This window comes from Nestor notabilis, unplaced genomic scaffold (genome assembly GCF_000696875.1).
Source record: "Nestor notabilis isolate BGI_N333 unplaced genomic scaffold, ASM69687v1 scaffold5794, whole genome shotgun sequence".
NCBI lineage: Eukaryota > Metazoa > Chordata > Aves > Psittaciformes > Psittacidae > Nestor > Nestor notabilis.
In genome coordinates, this window is record NW_009926767.1 from 45,491 (window position 1) to 67,239 (window position 21,749).

Consider the following 21,749-nt stretch of genomic DNA (forward strand, 5'->3'; position numbering starts at 1 on the left):
TATATCATTCAGACAGTGTGATTAATCAGTAAAGAGATTCCATTCTTCCAGCTGCTATTGCTAAAATTACAGATATTGCTGGCTCTGACCTGAAGAAAAATCTGAGTGTTATTAGACTGCAACTTCAAAAATGAAGTTGTAGATTGTTATTTCCCCTTGCAAAACAGAAGCACACCACAACTCACTGATGCATTTCTTACCAAGCTGTTTAATGCACACCTCTGAATTCTGGAGGGGAAGGACCAGTGTTTATTTGGAATAGTTGTCATGCCCACCTATTTATCAAATAGATGACAAGTCTCTTTAATGGAAAAGAGCAGCCTACAGAGGCTAAACCAGTGAGGCTCATGAAAGGAAAATTTGTGACAAAACCCCGAGTCACACTAAAAATCTTTAAACCATTTAGTAGAAATTCCTTAGAAAACATGAAAGAATACACTGTTGAGCACTGTGAATTAACGGATTTGCTGAACTTCATTTCACTTTTGAGCAGTCTAAATCCTGTCCATATATAGTACAACTGCAGCAGTTCAGTACTGCTGAAAATTTAGGGAACTCCTGTAAGCAGAACTGGAGTGATGGGATGATCATTCAATTCAGACTCTTAATAGCAGAACTGTGCAGGTTTATTTTGCTGATTCCCTAGCCTACATCAAACACTTTTTCTTGTAAATGTTATGTCTCATTTGCAATTTTCTTAAGAAAATGGAGAATGAGATGAAAGGAAGAAAGTAATCATTTCTAGAAAGCATGCAAGAAGGGTTAAGACATCAGATCTCAGTAGCATTAGCCTCTATGTTTTTTTTTAAGCAGAGCTGGCAGAATATGGTTAAGTGTTTATCATTTACCAACTAGAAATAATAGGTATTTGTAGTATGAAAGGTGACTAATGTATTACCTTTTCATCTGAACATGTTAAATCTGATATGACAGCTCAGCATGATAGTGAGTAATAACTTATTTTGAATATTCAGGTTATTAAAATGTATCCTGTGTTGTCTTTCCACACACAGAAACCTGCTTCAGCATTAACAAAATGAATGCTGTCTTTCTGAGTTAGATCAAGGAATGGTGCGAGAATTAATTGTGACAGCTATGTTGTAGATGAAAGACAGTGTCACAAGAGCTGTCACACTTCTTCACATGTTGGCAGAGGTTGGAACACCTTGACTGAAGACTTCTTATTTACAGAAAGCCAGTGAATAGCATTTTCTATAGGTCTGTTATTGTTAATTTCATTTTGCATTTAAATACAACTTAATATTTTACAAATACTGATGTTACAAAGAGAAACAAAATTCAGATTTTTTTCAAATGCTCCTTTTCACTCAGACTTGAAGACACCATATTTAAAATACAAATAACTGGCTGACAGTGATTTTACTGACCTAAGCTTGGAGAAGGGTGATTTTTGTATAGAGACACAAGCTTTTACTTTACATACTCTCTAATGGTCCTATTGTTGGTAAAAAGTACCAAAGTACTTCTAAAAAGAGTACTGTAACACCAAACTTTTGAACTCCATGGTGGCACCTGTAAATCTAAGCCAAGCATTTTGAATCATACCAAATGCATTCAGGTGAGGAATCTACCCAACTTATGTTAGATACAAGTAGTTTGACAAAAACTAGAATCCAGAATGAAGAAATAACAGGAAAATCTGAAGTCAGTATCACATTTTTAAGTTCACCATACTTTGCAGTGTGTATTATCCTTCACAAAGGGTTCTGATTAAATGGCCATGTCATTCATTTCATCTGTCTCATTTAAAGGAAAGAACACAGCAGTGAGCTGTATAAAGATGCCTTTAGGCACTCATTCAGTCCTGGAACTGCCTGTGCTGCTTTCCTCATTCAAGAGGTACAGTTGCTGTGCTATATGCTATTTTAAGGTAAAGACATTCTCAGTCCCTTGCATTGAAGTTTTTCTGTTTCACACGAAATATTTAAAGAGCCACTGGTCTTGAGAAAGACCAAACCTGAATGACTTTTTAAAGACAATGCTCAGCGCACTGAACTAGAGGAAGGAGTTCTATGCTGACCAAGCCTTGGTGTCCAAGTAAGACACTACCACCCAAAAACTGCCTTACACAACAGGAGCCCTGGTGAGTAACCATATTGTGGTACTTACACATCATGGATCTCACATCTCAGGCAAATACATATAAAAGAACCTTCAAAATAATCTGGATGCTCTCTGCTTTTGTTGTTCTTGTTAACTAACTGTAGTGAAAATTATTTGCCTACTGGACTGTTGCTATTAGGAAGCACACTTGGGTATCTCTTTATTTGAAGGTAACTTATGATCTCATCTTGGGAAAAGATACTAAGAGGCACCATTTCTGGATTAAAAAAAAATCAAGATAGTCTCATTCATAAAAAAAAATATTAAAAGAGAACTTACTGGCATAACAGACATTAGCAACCTGTGTTTTTCACCATGTTAGGCAATTTCTCCAGTTGGTCACAATCACATAGCATGTCATAAATATGTAACTCAAGAAAGAGTAAGGACAAGGATTTTTATGATGGATTTGCTGTTCCAGTGGCTGTGCTTGAGACTCATCAGAATGACTTTTAGGTTTGATGAACCTCTTTCATGAACCCTGCTGTAGGTGCCGAAGTGCCTCTCTGCATTCTCCCTGACTTACTCTATCCCTGTTTTAATTTAATTAACAAGTACAGCCTTACTACTGATGAAACTGAAGGGACTTGATTTCTCATTTGTACCTGCATTAAGAGACACTCACATCAGAGTTAAGATACCAGGTTGAAAATAATTTCCAAGTAGTGCTGGTGCTGATATTCCTGTACTTGCAGAGCTTTTAAGCATCTTAAGTGTGCACAGTCTTTCTGACTGTTAATACCAGTGCCAATTGCTTTAGAATAAAATACATATCCCTACCAACAAAGGTGAATACTGTGTATCACTCTTTATACAGTGGTATGGTATAATGCAACTAATAAATAACATGCTCTCTTCTAGCAGGGACAGGACACCTCACATACTGCCTGCACTTCATTACATGCACCAGTGACCTCAAATCAGAACATATTTCTCAACTGGATCCAGTTATTTTCTGATGATTGTTTTGTTGCTATTATGTTCTGCATTCCATGGTTCTTTTGGCTATTTAAGAGAGACTATCAGCATGTTCAGATGAGATGGAAGGAAAGAAATGTTTTTTTTCTAATCTTTCTTGTTAGCTGAAGTAACTAAATAGGTTTGCAAGATATTAACATATGCAATAAAAACCATTTCATATTAATGGAAAATAACTGGCACAAAAAGTATGTGGCATCAGTTAAGTGCACGCATGTCCCAGGTAATGCAAAGAAATTTTTGAGACACTACTGGAATCAAAGCACAAAGAACATCTGCTTGAGACTAATACTTCTTTGGCCAACTACCTCAGCTACCACTGAGATCTTTCCTTTACATGTTTACTGTGGGTTTTTTTTTTTTTCTATCGATTGCATTACATTTTCCAGGGTATCATTTAGGCAACCAGATCTCTGCTTTCTTGCATTCACATCAGGAGGTAAAACACGTCTAACAGTCATCAGTTCTACGGTATTTCACACTAATTCTAAGAACTAGTATAAACTTAAGATAAACAGAAGAGAGACAGAAAACATATGAGCTAAAGGACAATCACTGTCCTCTATCTGCATGCAATTTGGGAAGGAAACCTCTCAAGTAAAAATTCAAAGAAAATATTCAAGATTAATAAAAAAGAATAGCCTGCATTTAAAATATGAAAATAGAAGTCAAAAAGGATCTTTAAGACCAAACATACTCATAATCTTAAAATTTGGCTCTTAGTACTGTGATTATCTTAAAAAAAATGCATAGGCAGAAAAAGGTAATTAGAAATTAGAATACAAAAGATAAAAATCCATTTCAAGTTTCAAGACAGATGCCACTTTTAGCTGGGATTAGTGAAGGTTTAATATCTATTGGCAAATGACTGTTTCTATGAGAACGGTCAGCCCTCCCTGCCCTCAGCCTGTTTGTTCAAGACAGCAGGTGATGACATGCCACAAACGCAGGCTCTGGAGGTCGTTATTTGTGCTACCACTCTGCCATATAGTTTGATGGAAAAATTCCTATTCTTATTTAATGGCTGATATTATCACTCCATAACAGATTGAGTTGGACTGTGCTATAGCGCTGCTGAACAGTAAAATCAACCAATAATAAACTCAGAGCAAAAGAGAAAACATAAATCTCTTCTCACGATATTTTAATTAAATTCCATAAGAGCTAGTAATTTTAGCATTACAGTCTGTATGTTGTTGGGCTTTTTTTGTTTGGTTTGGGTTTTTTATTTACCAGTGAACTGAAAATCATAGAGAGAAACTTGATCAAAGTTGGGTTTTATGTGACTTACTCTGCGGTGGTGTCAGTGAAGACTGAGGTCAAAGTGTCTAAGTATGAGACAAGCACATAATGCAGTGCCAGCCAGTTGTCCTAACTTGAACTTTGATTTTGCTGCCCTTGCTGGCACTAGACGTCCCCCTCTAAAAATCTCACACACATGTTATTTTTAGAAGAGTTATTTAGTGATTTTATACCCTATAATTGTAGCAGGTACACAGAAGCGCATCCACATTGACTACATGCATTCTGCAAGGGAATCCAAAATTACCGCTTTAGAAAAAGAGGTGGGAAGAACCCACACTGGCAAAAAGAACCCAACAAAACAACCCAAACCCAATTTGGATTAGGACGATAAAGCTTGATTTCTGTTAACACTGACTATAGTGTTAAAACTAAGATACCAATACTTGTTTGCTTGGGAATTTCAGACTTTTTCTTCTAGAAAGAAAGCATTTACAGATACTGCAGATACTGAAATGGATATGCCACTGAAGCATAACATAGGGTCTCACTGTGGTTAAAGCCACAAAACCAACACTTGCATTTTTTACATGAAGTAATAAATGTTGAGGACAGGGGAAAGGTAAACCTACTGCCTGTTTTGTTAGCTGCCTCTCATCCATCACCTTACAGAACCGTGCTCATGAAGGAAAGACAGTGCTGCATCAACTATCGTCATAACTTACTGAAAGCCTTCTTAACAGCATAGATTCTGCATTACAGCAGCTGAACTCATAAAGACAGACATATACAGCGCCTCTTCAAGCTGTTTAGGTCAGAACATGATCTAAACAGTCAACAGAAATGCGATAAAAGTCTCCATTACTGGGAAGTACTTATGGTACATACAAGACGTAGGAAAACCAGCATTGAAAACAGGTGTTAGATATTATTCAAGTGGCATGACCCCTCAATGCTGACCTGGGATATTTGCTTAGCCATCCCTTTAAATGCAGAAAAAAAATGTTTGTATTCCTCCTAAGCTTCACTATAAATAAAAGCATCAGGAGAGTGTGTCCCAGCACTTCCTGATACCATTTCATAGAATCATAGAATAGTTAGGATTGGAAAGGACCTTAAGATCATCTAGTTCCAACCCCCCTACCGTGAGCAGAGACACCACACAGTAAACTGTCGCCCAAGGCTCTGTCCAGCCTGGCCTTGAACACCTCCACGGTTGGAGCATTCACAACTTCCTTGGGCAACCCGTTCCAGTGACTCACCACCCTCACTGTGAAGAACTTCTTCCTTATATCTAATCTAAACTTCCCCTGTTGAAGTTTGAACCCATTACCCCTTGTCCTACCACCACAGTCCCTAAAGAAGAGTCCCTCCTTATAGGCCCCCTTCAGATACTGGAAGGCTGCTATGAGGTCTCCACGCAGCCTTCTCTTCTCCAGGCCGAACAGCCCCAACTTTCTCAGCCTGTCTTCATACGGGAGGTGCTCCAGTCCTCTAATCATCCTCATGGCCCTTCTCTGGACTTGCTTCAACAGCTCCATGTCCCTTTTACGTTGAGGACACCAGAACTGGACACAATACTCCAAGTGAGGTCTCACAAGGGCAGAGTAGAGGGGCAGGATCACCTCCTTTGACCTGCTGGTCACGCTTCTTTTGATGCAGCCCAGGATACGGTTGGCTTTCTGGGCTGCAAGCTCACACTGAAGCTGGCTCATGTCAAGCTTCTCATCGACTACAATTTCATCGTCACCTCTTTTTCCTACAGGAAAAAGGCTGTATTTTCCTTGAAGGATTTTTTTTTTTTTTTAAATTTGCTTGTTCAACAACAGTGCTGTGACTTCATCATTTTACTCTTACGTCAGTAACAAACAGCAATCAAGTATGACTTTACGTAAGAACTAATTTTTGCTGTGAAGTAATAGCAATACCTGTAGGACACCACTCCAAGGATTTAAAATATTTAAAAATGCTATTGCATTACATCTCACATTAATTTCTGAGCAGTGGCAGCACCTCTACCGTATTGGAAAGACAATTGAAATGTACATTAATTACATTTTCTTAGAAACAGGTCCTGGTTAATTACAATCCTCACAAAGAAGGAGGGAATAATTACATAATTCCACTTTTCTGTTTCTTGCTTTAACTGCCAGGTCACCCTTCCTTACTGTTTTACCGCATGGTGATGTAATTGTCTCTCATGTGCATGTTTTGCTTTTTGACAAAAGATTTTGTGGAAAGATGTAAAAAGAGAGAAGAAGTGGGGATTAAGTGACAAGTATACAGATAGTTTTACTCCAGATTATATGCCAAATTCAAGTTGCCTTCACTTTCTTACAAATCCTGAAATACCTTCTTCTAGATGGAGTTATATGTTGGAGGACAATAACACTTGTAAGTTACTATTTTGATAGCTGAAATGTTTGCCCAAGTCTTGAATCAAATGAAATTCTCAAATTTAGCATATTATTTGGTACACTAATAGGCACTACAGTAACACCTGGACCACTCAATAGCAAAATTACTGTAAAATTTTACTGTAAAATTTTTATATATCAAATTAGTTATCGCAAAATAGTGTCTAAACTCAGAAAGACTAAAACAAATACACTGCCCCCACAAATTAAAGTACTCATGAGTCACCTCCTGTTAGCACAATAGCAAAAATTTTTGAAATGACAATCAATTAAACAAAAATGAAAACCTCTCAGAGATTCCAACTTCATGGAGGAAATAGAATATCAGTCTAAGTAGACAGTCACTCCACTGGCATCTTCTGTGTTTCAGATAAATGAGGACATTTTACAGTAAGTTAACATGGACAAAACAATGTTCTCAGAAGCCTGAGCATACAAGCCTTTCTCATTTAACTGGTACCCTGCAAAGGCAGAGTGACTTGGCAAAATCAGAACATTTTATTTAAAAAAAACCATTAACTACTGGATTACATTTCCTTAAATACCTACCAAAAGCTGTCCAGCAAAGCAGATAAACAAAATGAAGGAAAGTAAGAGAAACGCAGCCCCAAATGAAATTCCAAGAATAGATGTTCTACAAGAGAAGGAAAACATGTATTAACTTCTGTTACTCATCTGTAGCATGACCTTTCTTTGTGTATAATTCTGAGAATTCTACAAATTACTATGTGCAAGTTGCATCTTCCAAACATCAACATTGTGAAAAAACAGTTCTAATCCTTACCACAATGACAGGCCTTTTTCTCAACTCAGGAATGCTTCAATTGGCTTTACCTCTGACTGCAAAATTATTACCAGGAGAAGGTAATAATTTCCACACATAATTTAAATGACAGAGTGCATCAACAGCAGCAATGTTTTGCTTTTACTTTAGAAAGCCTGTATTAAAAAAGATCCTTATTGCTTTATTTTTATGCTGTTGATTTTATAATAATTTAAGAGTCTAATAGATATACCAAATAAACTTTTTGGTATTGTACATTCTCCCCAGCGGTAGAAAAGCAATAGCATGGGACAGTGATGCTCAGTTTTCAGTGTCTTGCAGATGGAAACTGTGATATCTGTGATGTTGTAGTCTCTCAGACAGCAAGGGCCCTAAAATAGTGCCTGCTATTTCATGAATGGCTAGGGATCCAACAATTCTGAAAAATCTGGCCAGTAGAGTCAGAGGACAGGATAGGAAATAAAACTAAAAAAACATGAAAAAAAAACCCCAAACAACAAAACCAGACTTTAAATGAAAAAAATTGAGTAATCTCTAGACTCTTCCTGAAATCATTCTTACTTAGTGTTCTAGCTCATCCTTTTCTTGTGTGTCATAAATAAAAACATCTAGCCAAAATAGCATCACTGGATGCTCAATAAACAAAAACTGGGATACAATAACAATCCGTGCATGCATTCACTCTGCGAATGTGGGAATCTCTCCGAATACCACAGTAGAGCATAATTGCTCCTTCAGGCACTGTACAAGAGCTAGTTAGCATGGCTGCCTAGGGAAAACTAATTATGTTTAATGAATGCCAAGAGGAGATCAGAAGCTTTGGGCCAACTGAGCTGTTTAAGCAAGAGAACTAGATGGCATTACAAAGTCCCTCACCTGAGCATCTAATTTCAGTTTTAACCACAGATTTGACACTTTGACAGAATTAAAAATTTATTTCTCAACTACTTGGAGCACCAGCAAATATTTTATCAAACCTTATATGATAGAAATATAGGAATGACATTTTAGAAACAAGTTTTAGATCCCTTGCTTTTCCCACAAAACTACAATAAATGTTACATTTTAAGTTAGCTCCTCCATAAATGTGTGATTCAGAATTAAAATACATTATTAATAAAAGGATGCATCTCTGTTCTTTAGAAATGCCATGTGAATTCAAATATATGCATTTTAGAGACTATAATACTAAAAATTTAGTAGAACTCTGAATCAGTTTCCTTAGATTATGTACAAATACTGGAAAACATTCCGATCCATTTTAACCAGAGAGTTATAAAAGCTATTTTCAGGAAAGAAAAAAAAAGCATTAACTTCACAAACCTATTTCATGCCATATTGCTGCCATTAAAAGCACTCTGGAGAGTAACTGATGAGTTTCCACGCCAATCATTTGGAGAACCTCTTACATGCCATAGCATGTATTAATCAGACTTTGGGTTGATGTGACAGCTGATGAAAACCAAACAACTGGCAATTTGTAACATATATGAATCTTGAAATAACGTTTCATTTTGAAGTTATTTGAAAATTATTATTTCTTACGAATACATGTTCGCAGCGAGACTAAGACGGTAAGCTGTACATCAGAATATGTAAAACTAGTCTCCACCCTTTGGAATTTAAAAACTAGTAAGCCACAGAAGAGATGAAAGAAAGGAATATAATTAACGCAGTTATTTTTCATACATGCATAAACACTTCCATTCATATTTGTCCTTCAATAGGCTTCAAGTAATCATTCCTCCATTTCAAACTCTCTGATATGATGGATACAAAAAACAAGCCTGCACAACTTAAGAAATGATTCAATGTAAGAATAGCTTTGAGTCAAGTTTGGAGTGCATCCTTGTAGAAGAAGAAATAATGTTTGTGAGAGAAACTGGAGAGCAAGGGAAATAAAACTAACACAGCATAAAGAGAGCTTATGAGAAGAGTTCTAAATCACATGGGCAACTGGCAAGAACAAAAGGTCTTTGTAGCTGTTTTACTTGACTGTGATGTTATTGAGGTAGCACAAGAAAAAGAATTACAAAGCAACAAAAGTCTAATTATCAAGACAAAGAGAAAAGGATGGAGGATAAGGAAAAGATCTGAGTGGTAAATACAGAGAGAAAAAAAAGTTGTAAGACTTTTGCTCCCTACACCCCCTTCTTTTCTGGGAACAGCAGGACTTCTGTTTCAGTTAAGCTGTGCTGAAATAGTTCCATGCTGTTCCTAGAAGGAAAGAAGTGGGATGAAAATGCTATAACAGGAAGCAAAATACTAAAATGTAAGTAGCACCATAAACAAGCCTCATTTGAGGCAATGACCACAGGAAAGCTATAACATGCATCTATTTTTTTGTCACTGCAACAATGCAAAACAGTACAGGTCTTTACAGTAATCTGTAAATAATTGTCTTTATTGCATAAAGTAATGAAACACAGTCACCAGACGCATGGCACTGACAGATTTGGGCAAACCATTTTGTCCAAAGAGCCCCTAGGATCCCGTAAGACAGCCGACCTTTTTACCTGCCTCTTCCCATGCTTCAAAAGAATGACCTAATTTCTGAAGGTCTGCTCTCTGCTACAGTGCCCCTGTAGCAGCAACCCTGACAGGACAACCCTTGACAATAACCTACAGGAGGGACAGTTTAAAATTGAGAAAACAACATGAGAACTTCCTAGGCTTCAGATACTTGGAAGTCTAAATAATTTATGATCTTGGCTATCCTTTTCATATTTTTCTGGTTTCATCAGTAAATATCTGTTTTGAATAATTCATTTTTATCCAGTGGTATGAGATTGGGAAAAAAATCCTATTTATCATAGAATCATAGAATAGTTAGGGTTGGAAGGGACCTTAAGATCATCTAGTTCCAACACCCCTGCCATGAGCAGGGACACCACACACTATGTCGCCCAAGGCTCTGTCCAGCCTGGCCTTAAACGCCTCCAGGGTTGGAGCATTCACAACTTCCTTGGGCAACCCATTCCAGTGACTCACCACCCTCACTGTGAAGAACTTCTTCCTTATATCTAATCTAAACTTCCCCTGTTTAAGTTTGAACCCATTCCCCCTTGTCCTACCACTAGAGTCCCCAATGGAGAGTCCCTCCCCAGCATCCTTGTAGGCCCCCTTCAGATACTGGAAGGCTGCTATAAGGTCTTGTTGGTAACATTTTAACTGAAAAATAAAAAAAAATAAAAACTTGTTACAAAGATAAAGATACTAAAAAAATGAGAAAGTATGTGTTCTTTCTATACTTCTGTAACTTTTAGAAAAAGATGTGACTTATGGCACATGTCCCTTAATGGGATGTAGAGAATTTCCTTATCTTGCCAGGTAATTAACATTCATGTTTTGAGCTATCTGATTGCAAATTCTCTTGAGGTGATTAAATCATAATGAAGCAATTACAAATGACAATTATACAAGGAAATAATGAATTCAGACTTTTTTTGGCATTTAGTAGTAGCTATTTCTTTCTTAATTTGACTGATGCTTTCACTAAGCCATCGACAGATTCAATGGCTATGTAGACTAACTGTATGGCACTTTCAGCATTAAGAAAAATAACTTGACTATTATATCTCCACCTGAGGTTTGGTTCTTTTTTTTTGTTTGTTTGTTTGTTTTAAATCAGACACAGCAGAAAAAAAGCTTGTAATGGTGGTTTTCTTTCCTTTAAACTGCCTTACATTTTACACACTTGCTTTCAGACAAAGCTTTAAACTACTGCATTTTCGACAAGGAAATTTAGCTTTGCCTGACTGTAAATACTATATTAAGCCCTCCTAACCACCTTCCATGGGTAGAGCAAGATGACTGTTAGTTTGGCATGACTCAGGACAAATGGACACAGGTTCTTAAACACAGCAGCCTCAGGGACTGAAGACAGTAAGAATCTTAAATGCAGCTCCAAACAAATCCTTTACTCAAATAGCACAAGTAAATCCCGTTCAACAGGGGTACACTTTCATGAGTTCACTAGTCTGTATTTAAAAAAATAACACTATCATCAATTTCATGTTAGTTGACTGTTTCACTAAATAAAGAACATAGCTTCCCTAAATAAAGAACATAGGGTTGTTGTGAATTACTAGACATACTTCTGTCACTAGGTAAAGCAAGAATGCTAGAGAGAAACCGAAGGCCTGTTCCAAGGAAATGTAATGATCAAGATTTGCTGTCATCTTAATGTTAATAAAGACTTACTCTTCATGATACATTTCTCCCCAAGATATTGATTACTTGGGTTAAATTTGAATTTACCAACTTGTATAAAGTTTATTCCAAAAACACCATATCGGTTTATTGACCCCAGGAAAATTAACACATTAATAGATTATTTTAGCCTTGAAATAAATGTTAAGTGATCTTGGAGACATTACTTATCACTTGCAACTTGCTGGATATTAGTCATCAAATATCTCCACATCTACTTTAAAGTAGCGGGTGATGTGCCTGCACAGAAATCAATGATATTACACTGCTGCAAAACCAGATTAATGGAATAGTGAATCAATAAAACCCAATGACAGATGTAGTTTATCTCCATGTCTTCATTAGATAACCATTTAAATATCCTGTAGAATTTTTGGAATAAACCAAAAAGGCTGGATAGAATTTTAGACTACGCTATGATTTATTTATTCATTATTTATCTTTTGCTAGAAGGAAATAACATTTGCAGCACTGGCGTAGTTCAATTTAAGCTACATTTGTAATGACTACATACACTGGTGATTTCTCAACTTTCTGAGGATTTTTTTTAACTTGCAATGTTCCCAGTTTTCCAGCACAGATGCAGATGCCTGTATAATACCCTGCCTTTCTGACTTCCGTTTTTGCATCTCTTAAATTAATCCACAGATCCCTTGAAGCTGAATACCATTCATCTTAGTAAAATCTTATTTTACACTCTTGCTTTTGCAATTTAATATGCATCCCTATAAAAGGAACAAAAGATAATGTATATTTTGGTAATAAAAATGAAAAATCTTATGTATTTTTCTCTGATATTAGAAAGAGATCATGTAATATCTGCATATATTTTTACAAGCTGGAGGTCACTTTCCTTAGGTGAACACAGCTCCCTAGAGTTCACTAATTCCAAGTAGCTGATGTATTTTAATGAGCTTCACAATTGGTTTAAGATACATAAGGATATCACAAAATGAGCATCTTACTACATATATGATAGGTGATAAATCTAGATTAATTTTCATGACTGAAATCAAAACATAGAATCAGATTCATAAATCATACTGCTGGAAGGGACTCTTTAGATCTAAGTTTGGGTTTTGGTATATCACAAACCACAGATTTCCCTGATTTAATTCCTGTACGAATCACAGTACAGTATGAACTTTTAAAATATACCCATTATACAAAATTACAAATAAAATTAGTCATGAGCCTTAATTTCATATTTTGCTATAGTAATACATAAAATCAGACTGAACCACATACAGGCTACTGCTGAACTCTTGGAAGAGTGTCCTTTTGCAGCTTATGTCTCTGTGTTAGAAAGCAGCTGGGAAACTGTTCGCAAAGAAAATGCCGTAACATTTGAACAGAAGCCCATAAAACTTTATATATGTTATAAAACAAGTCTACAGTATGGAAAGTCAATTTATAATGACCTAACAGTTCGTTCTGGCTTTGAATCAAAATGTGAGAAAGTACTACAGCGCAAGACTGAGGCTATAAATACTACTCCTGCACAGAAGAGACTATGAGTTAAGAAATACTGTAGCACAGGGAATATACAGTGTTGGCTTTGGAAACAATTGCTATAAAACAAATATCAACTTTCTACTATGTAAACAATCAACAGCAAATTTTTATTCTAAGAAGTCTAATAAAATATTATTTAGTGCAACTGTCTTCCAGTTTTCTCAGCATTTCTGGAATATTCACATAGAGAAAGATAGCTGATTTATATGCACAAATATAAATTAGCTCATAATATATAAATTCTGATGAAAATAATCATTCCAGCAACTGATTATATTTTAAAACTAGTTTTAAAAAGAGACATCTTATGAATAGCAATGCTCTGTTTGCATGCTGAATAGAGCAGTATTATCACAGTAATATGTTAAATATATTCCTTTAATCACAGTCCCAATTCTGCAATTTTGTTCCACTTCAATGTCCAATTGTCATACTTACTCTACATGTAATTTTAGTTGCACCAACTTATAGCTTGTATTACTTTTTCTTTATACATATGGATTTCATTCCTGTCATCATCACACATTTTTAAATGCAGAGGGAAAAACTAAAATGAATGAAGAGTTGATACTAATGCTTGGCACCATACTATTTACAGCATTCAAGATTAGAAACAAGCATAACTTTGAAAATGGGCTGAAATCCACAATGTTCTCGGTTCAATTTCATTTCTAGGAATTGAGCTCTGTAGTCTGATAATTCCAAAATTATTTACTTATACATTTCTATTTTTCACATTAATGAGCAAATATACATAGGAATGAGTACATGTTAAATAGCACTTACTTTGGCAATACCAGAATCTGCACAACAAAAATGCAGAAGAATATGAGACAGGCACAAGTCACATAATACTTAAATGCAGGGAGAGTAGTTGCTCGATACTAAAAGAAGAAAAAGCAAATGTTAAAAACACAATTTCCAAAGCAGATAAAGTATCACTCAACTGAAATTTCAGCTTAAAGATGAAGATATGTATAGAGAGTCTTCAGCAACAGAAAATTTCCTATTGTTCAATGACTTCCAGATCCACTCACATAGGACTAGGCATTATCAGGCATAGTATTGAATCTTTTACTTCTTGAAGAACAGCTTAAGTAACCATGTCAAATGGTTTTGTCTTGTTCCTCTGCAGAATAGGACTATCTTAATTTCACCATAAAAAAGTTAATAAAAAAAGAAGCTAAAGTATTTTTAAAAATATTTTTAGGAATTACCAACCACTCTTAGCTGATTTCAAGTTTCCTAGTCATTAATTCCTAAACTGATTTTCAATTATTAATAAATACTGAATAGGCTAATACAGTTGTAAAAAATTGTAACAGTCATTTAGACAAGAAACTTCTGAGCACACAAAGCAACAAAGTGTAAAACGTGCTACAGATGTGTATAAACATTCTATTTCCAACAGGATAGCTAGCAATCATATTGATACTTACTGGGCCTACAGTATTACTTCAATTATAATATTTTACGTCTGTGTTAAAAGGCCTTGTACATCCACTGACACTACCAAACACTTGATACTCTTAAGGGAGAGTCAATTTGATCTGCTTTTTCACGGGGGAAAAAAAAATCTATTTATGAATCTCTAATTAGCCAGTTTAGAGACATAAGAATTAAGCAATTAAATATTTATCAGTTATTCTGCTATTTGAGATAGATGTGTCTAGATTGAAACTAATTAAGTTCTCTAAGGGAAATGACATAAGTATTGGGCCTATTAAAGTTACTTACCCTTTCAAAGTGTTTTTTCAAAGTACGGTAAGAATTTAAGGTTCGATTATTGAAAGAAAATGTACCAAAGATTATTTTCACAGTGTTCAAAATGCAAACTTCATAAAATGAAAAGTGCATGAGCTGTGCTTTCTAACTGCAAGCACACAGCTGTGTCTTTGTGCTTAGTGCCAAGTTCTGCCCTTGAAACTGATGCACCAACTTTAAATGAACGTTTAGAAATTGAGTTTAGCAACCCGGTGGCTTTCTTTTCACTTTCATTCTGATCATTACTCCAAGGACTAGAAACAATATAATTTACTCCATCTGTACATACATGTCTCAAACATGTTTTATCACACACATATTAGTCAGAAGACTATTAAGTGTGTTGCATCCAAGGCAGCTAGACATTTATAGTATTGTTTCCTCAGAATGACTATGAGTATTAAGTGCATATGGAGAAAACTAATGAGCTGATACATAGGATACAAGACTATTACTACAGGTGGAGTCTTTGAGACATGGAAAACAAAAAAAAAACAACCAACCAAACAAAAAAAAAATTAAAACCAGTGGAGTTTGATAAATGCCTTTTATGGATGTAGGTGATGGAATTTAGTAATTCTTTGCTCCAGCTACATCAAATTTGGATTATCAAATCTCTTCCCACCTCTGCAAGACCATGAAAATGTCAAGAAATCCAAATGAAATGCAGAGCCCTACAAACAGGAAAGCAGTCTCAGACATCACAATCATCAAATTTCTTCCATAAATGAGCTAAAATATTATTGTAAGGTTTGAGAACTTCTCCCTGCAGGGGAGGTGCTGTGGCCATGGCTCTGTGTTTCAAAAGCAAGGGATACAAGCTTTACTTAGAATGAGGCAAAGAAGGAATCAACCATGAATTTGCAGTGAAAATAACTTACTTCTTTTTCCAGGGTCTTATTATAGAAAAGAAGTGATATTCTTTGAATATCTTCAGATTTAAGCCACTGTCTGCAAGAGAAAAGGAGCATTATAATTAGACATAAAAATAAAGTAGTCCTGTCTTTTTCAGTTACTGAAAAGCTGTAAAATAAGAAAAAACTAATAAAGCAACTTCTTGTGTACTGCAATATATATGGTAAATCGCACTGACAGTAAAAGCAGGAACCACAAATCCCCTCTTCCTTTTGAATTCTGTTGCTAACATACACATGAAACAAAAGCTCAGTTGAAGCATTCTTCTGTGGATCATTCTTAAGGACAATCAAGGGAAAGATTTATATGATGTAATTCTGACACTGATGTTCCCCTCATGTCCAAAATGCTGTAATATACCCTGCGGACTTAAAGGAATTTGAGACAAAAACAGTCCTTCACAAGGAACCTTTAAGAAATGCAGTTATAGTATGCAAGAGTGGCAGATAAATTACGCTTTATGAACTCCTATTCCAAATGTAAATGTTAAAAACATTACTAAAATAGGTGGAGTGATTTTGTCTTTGAGCTGTATTAGTCTTTTGACCATGACCCTGTACTCTAGAGGTAGATTTTAATCTTTATACAGATTATAAAATCTTCTTCCCTGTTTAAAGGTGAGAAATAGAATAAGTACTTGCATGAAAATGACAAATCTATTTTAAAAGAAGTGAATCTTGACAAAGGCTTGACATAAATTTTACCAAATTAAATGTTCTAATATGAAAGTTTACATTTATTTTAAGGGACACTTGAAAAGACACAGAATAATTAAATTTCAAGAGAGTTAGGGTGTTTGCACCTCAAGAGGACTAGATGAATTCAAAAAAAAGATATTTAAGCAGACTACTTCTGTGAACGTGCAGTATTTGAGGTTGAACACTAATAGCAGGGCTTGAGATTTTTTTGCAGTAACTTTAAATTAGGCCTTTCCAGCAATAACTTTAAATTAAGCCCTAAGCCAGTTGTGTAGCTAATGCCTTCTAAATAAAAGGGAATATCTCAAATGACAGGCTGCAATGCAAATATGTAGCAGCAATAAACTGCAGTGGAATATACCCTAAGTTAAGGTCCTGGGAGAACAGGAGTGGATGGATTAGAGTGTAAGCTATTAGCTTTGATTTGTGAAATCTAATTTTTTTTTTTCCTTGCCTGGGAGACTGCTCCTGTGCAATCAGTTTCATTACAAACAGCGGCTGAAAACATACTCAGTTCTAGGTATGCTTAATTCAGAAATATATTTTCCAGTTTGCTCTGCAGTGGTTCATATCTACATCTGATCACAGTTAGGATTCTGTGAAGAAACAGATATGATAGGCTAGTTTCTATATAGCGCGATTTTGTTTGGGTCTAGCTGCAATCTACTGGAAAAAACATTCAGTTTGCAGAACATTTTTGGTTAACTGCAAAAATTAAGTGCAAGTCTTCTTCCATTTAGTTATAAAAATTGAACAAAAAGTAACCCTCTTCTCCAAATTGTTAACTAATTTCCCCTTTTTTCTTACAGTATCTGACAGGAAGATTCATTTAATCACCATTACCACCAAAAAGTTCTGTCTGCAGACCTACTCCCAAAGACCTAATTTGATCTGTACATACTTGATTGGCTGTGAAATCAGTAATGCCATCCATTTAGAGCAAATGCTGCCTTATACTCCGCATTACAAGCTCCCGTTTTCATGAGCTTTTAGTTCTACTTCAAAGCTTAGAAAAAAACTCTACTGGTTTTAGGTAGCAGGTACCAAGAGGTCTGAGATGGGGGAAACAGTTTAACACAGACGAATGGAAGTGGAGATTAAGTACAGAAGAGGGAGCACAAAGTCACATACCTCCATCACAAAGAGAAGAATTCTGCCTTGCCTGACTCCTCAATGAGCCTAAAAGTTACCAAAGTATCTGCAAGTATGTGGGGATATGCCTCCTGGGTAGCTAGGTACCAAATTTCTGTTAACATTCCTTTGCAATTCAAGGCACGACAGAGACAGCTGAATTCTGCCAGTATGTGCAGAAGCATGTGGTTTGATAGGGCTTGTTCTGATTGACAACATACAACAAGGAATTATACACAGAGCATAGCAGCCGCCATGACTTAGAGAAAAAAAACGAAGAAGAGAGTGTGTCTCCTTAACATAGTAATCTACTCATCTAAGAGCAAATAACTTCAGTTTAGCTCCCTCTGTAGGTATGTATTTAGCTAGCAGATTGCTATCCATTCATCCCAAGTTCTACAGAAGTCCCCTAACCACCAAGGTTCAGGGTGGTGTAGCTAGGGCTGCTCATCCCCTTTCTGTGCAGGATAGGCATTTTGCAGCCAGGAATATTTTGTTCAATGTACAGGGAAAAGAAACGTGAAGAAAGTATGATGTTACACCCTAATGCCTAAAGCACTCAGCTGAGAGACACTCACTTTTAAATCTGTATTTACGTGTCTTTAATGTAGTGCTCTAAAAGAATAAGAATGAATAAACAGGTCATAGCTTTCTTCATGCAGCTTTGCCAGGAGCATTGCCAACTAAATCAACTACTCTAAATCATGCTGTAAGGCAAGTGGACTGCTTTTTAGATGCCACAGTTTCATCTGCATTCCAGAAGAAGGAATTGAACACAGATGCCCCGAGTTACTGACAGTGTGTGCATGTGGCACTTGGCAGTTTTGTGGAAAGGTAGCTAAGCTAGCTTGTGAAACAGCTGGACAGCACTGAGGGAGCCCAGAGAAAACACTACACTGCTTTGAAAACCTGACCTACTATTTCAATATGTACTGTACTATTCTACACTATCTAAAAACAGTGATTCATTTGGACTACAGCTTTGTCTTTGACTAAGATCCACATTCTACATTCCCTTGTCTTCCAGTTACTAGCTATTAAGCACCTGGGCATGTAATGTCCAAAGACACACATACTACAACCATTTGCTTGCAACCAGTTACAGAATGACATATGGCAAAGAATCATGAAGTCAGTCCACGCTGACAGCTCAGGGTAGAAGAAACAATGGCTCTGCGCTATGAATATTTGGGGTTTAATTACTGTCATGGAATTTTCTAATTAAAAAGCTTAAAAGAATGGTAATTTTAATATCATATTTTACGTGCAATGTTTTTTTAAATTTTCTTCAGTCACAGATCTAATCACTATACAATCCAAACTTCAGACTTAAAAACATTTAGAAATACCAGTTTTCTCAGAGATTTTCTTAAAAGTTTGCTACTTGATTCACAAAAGCAAAAGATTTATCTTCACAACCAATCTGTTAAATTAGTTGCTAGTGTTATTTTCATTTTACAGGCAAAAAACTGAGGCACAAAAAATCTGCACAGTTATAAAGAAAACAAAAATGTGTTTTGTGTTCTAAATGTAGGAAATCTTGTATCTTATTTTTCCAAGTGCTGAGCATTCATATAATTAAAATATTATTTTATTAGCTTGCTGTTTGGAGAACCAGCACTTTTGACAACTTATTCTCAGGTACCCAATTGAATAATACCATTTAAGTGATTCATTCAGCAAATCAATACAGGGATAGAGAACTAAGTTTTGGAAGGTGGCATTCAGTGTCTCTGATGTGTAATATCACTCCTTCCCTTTCTGCAATTCCCCGAGTAATTCACAAAATGCACTGAAACATTTTCAGAAACTTTTCTTATCACACAAATGTCTTTTATCCCCAAGTTTCTCTGAATTTTATGCACTAATTAGATAAGGCAGGGATTCCCTGAGATAACATAACATACAGTATGATCATACCAATGCTTTATTTTAATGTATTTATACAGATGCTTTTCTTTTGACATCGAACCGTCATTTTTACAATTCACTTACTGGAGCAAGCATATCTGAAGACACATACAAACAACCAAAACTTACAAGGCTGTTTTAGGCAAGTCCAGTATATTCAAATGGCTTCGCCTATCACTTGACCTACCCTCTGTCACTGTATTCCTTGTATGACCTATAACTATCAACACTAATTTCTATAAATAATTACTTTAAAATATTTTCGTAAAGCCAAGTACCTTTTAATAAGGCTATCAGATGCCAAAAAACCCAAATGTTACATTTGAGCTTTTAATAATTAGGTGTAATACTCAGATGATTAAAATTCTGAGTAACAAAAAGGGGGGTGGGGGAAATGTGTAATTCATCACAATTATTGTCTGCATTTTTGAAAGGCAATGCCCTTATATCATCAGATAAATATAAGAAGCCTGAACACTTATTCTGGACTGGTATTGATTTTTCTCTCAGTCTTATCTATTCACCAGCAAACAGAGAACATCAATACCGCCTCCAGCTCTTCCTGGGACACAGAAAAAATACATGCCACATTGCCTCCCCCAACAATTTCAATATGCCATGAAGCTTAGCCTTCTCTAAGAAATGAACCTACCAGTTGAAAGAGAAAGATATTAAACTATGATTTTAGAGAAAGTTTCTAATTCTGAGGAGATGTTACTGTGACAATTGTGAAGCATCAATTTTCACGTCATTCTGATTCCTGAGCTATTTCTTGTGGTTTACTTCTCTGCTCTCAGATGAGCTAATTCTGCAGACTTATGGCTATGAGTGTACAGACACTAACAGTTACAGAGCAAAAATCCCTTTGCCATGAAGATCAAGACAAGCCAAAATCTCTGTCACACCATGATTCACACAGTCTTATCCCATATAGTACAAAATGTTACTGTACAGACTATCTTCACAATGTGCAGAACTTCCTGTGCCAGTTGTAATGACCTTTACTGTTTTCAGACTTCTGTGTGCATGTGGAGTGAAAAATAGTAAACACTAGCCTTTCTTGCAGATTTATATCAAAGTTGAATGAAGGAGACAACAAAGGATAAAAACATACTTTTGAGCATTGATTCCATCAATGGCCTGGATCATTCTCTCATTCAGTTCCTCCTCAAACCTTCTTTTCTGCGATTTTGTTCTGAAATGAAAAATGTGAGAAGTTACTCTGGAAAATCATTACATTGTTAGTAAACATTGACTTTTAAACAAAGGATGATGTCTGGCATAAACTTCTAAGGATAATAAATTATTTTTATCATTTTTTAATGTTAAAAATGTCCTGGTTTAATGTCCTGGTTTCAGATGGGATAATTTTCTTCCTAGTAGCTGGTATCGTGCTCTGTTTTGGCTTCAGCCTGAGAACAATGCTAATAACACACTGATGTTTTAGTTGTTGCTCAGCAGCGCTTACCCTGATCAAGGACTTTTCAGTCTCTCATGCTCTGCCAGTGAGGAGGGGCACGGGAAGCTGGGAGGAAGCAGAGACAGGACACCTGACCCAAACTGGCCAAAGGGGTATTCCATACCACAGCACGTCATGCCCAGTATATAAACTGGGGGGAGTTACCCGGAAGGCCCAGATCGCTGCTCGGATCGGGCTGGGTATTGGTCAGTGGGTGCTGAGCAATTGTGCATCCCTGCTTTCTCCTTCTAGTTTTATATTCTCTCCCTTTGTTATTACCCTTTTGATTTTCCTCCCCATTCTGCCTGGGGAGGAGGAAGAGGGGATGAGTGAGTGGCTGCAGGGTACTTTGGTGCCATCTGGGTTTATATCATGACACATTCATTCTGCAATACCAGCTGTAGGCATCAGGTACACTAAGCCTCATAATAAGCTCTTAACAAACCCAGCACACACTGCAATCTGACACACACACAAAAATCTAGAGTTTAGCTACTAGTGAGTGATTAAAAAAAAAAAACCACAAGAAAATATTTTGTAAAAAAAACCCCCAAAACCAACAAAAAGACACAACAAAACAAAACCAAAAAAACACCGAA

The 21,749-nt window shown here is 36.1% G+C and overlaps 1 protein-coding gene across 1 annotated transcript in view; it reads right to left on the reverse strand.

The window, feature by feature from the left end:
* Window positions 1-21,749, reverse strand: part of ADCY2 (adenylate cyclase 2 (brain)) — a 163,516-nt gene that overhangs the window by 38,179 nt on the left and 103,588 nt on the right. Inside the window, exons 12-15 of the mRNA XM_010013721.1 lie at window positions 20,806-20,886; window positions 15,918-15,987; window positions 14,059-14,156; window positions 7,311-7,395 (exon numbers count right to left, since the gene is read on the reverse strand). Coding sequence (XP_010012023.1) covers window positions 7,311-7,395; window positions 14,059-14,156; window positions 15,918-15,987; window positions 20,806-20,886 — 334 coding nt within the window. The remainder of the gene's footprint in view (window positions 1-7,310; window positions 7,396-14,058; window positions 14,157-15,917; window positions 15,988-20,805; window positions 20,887-21,749) is intronic.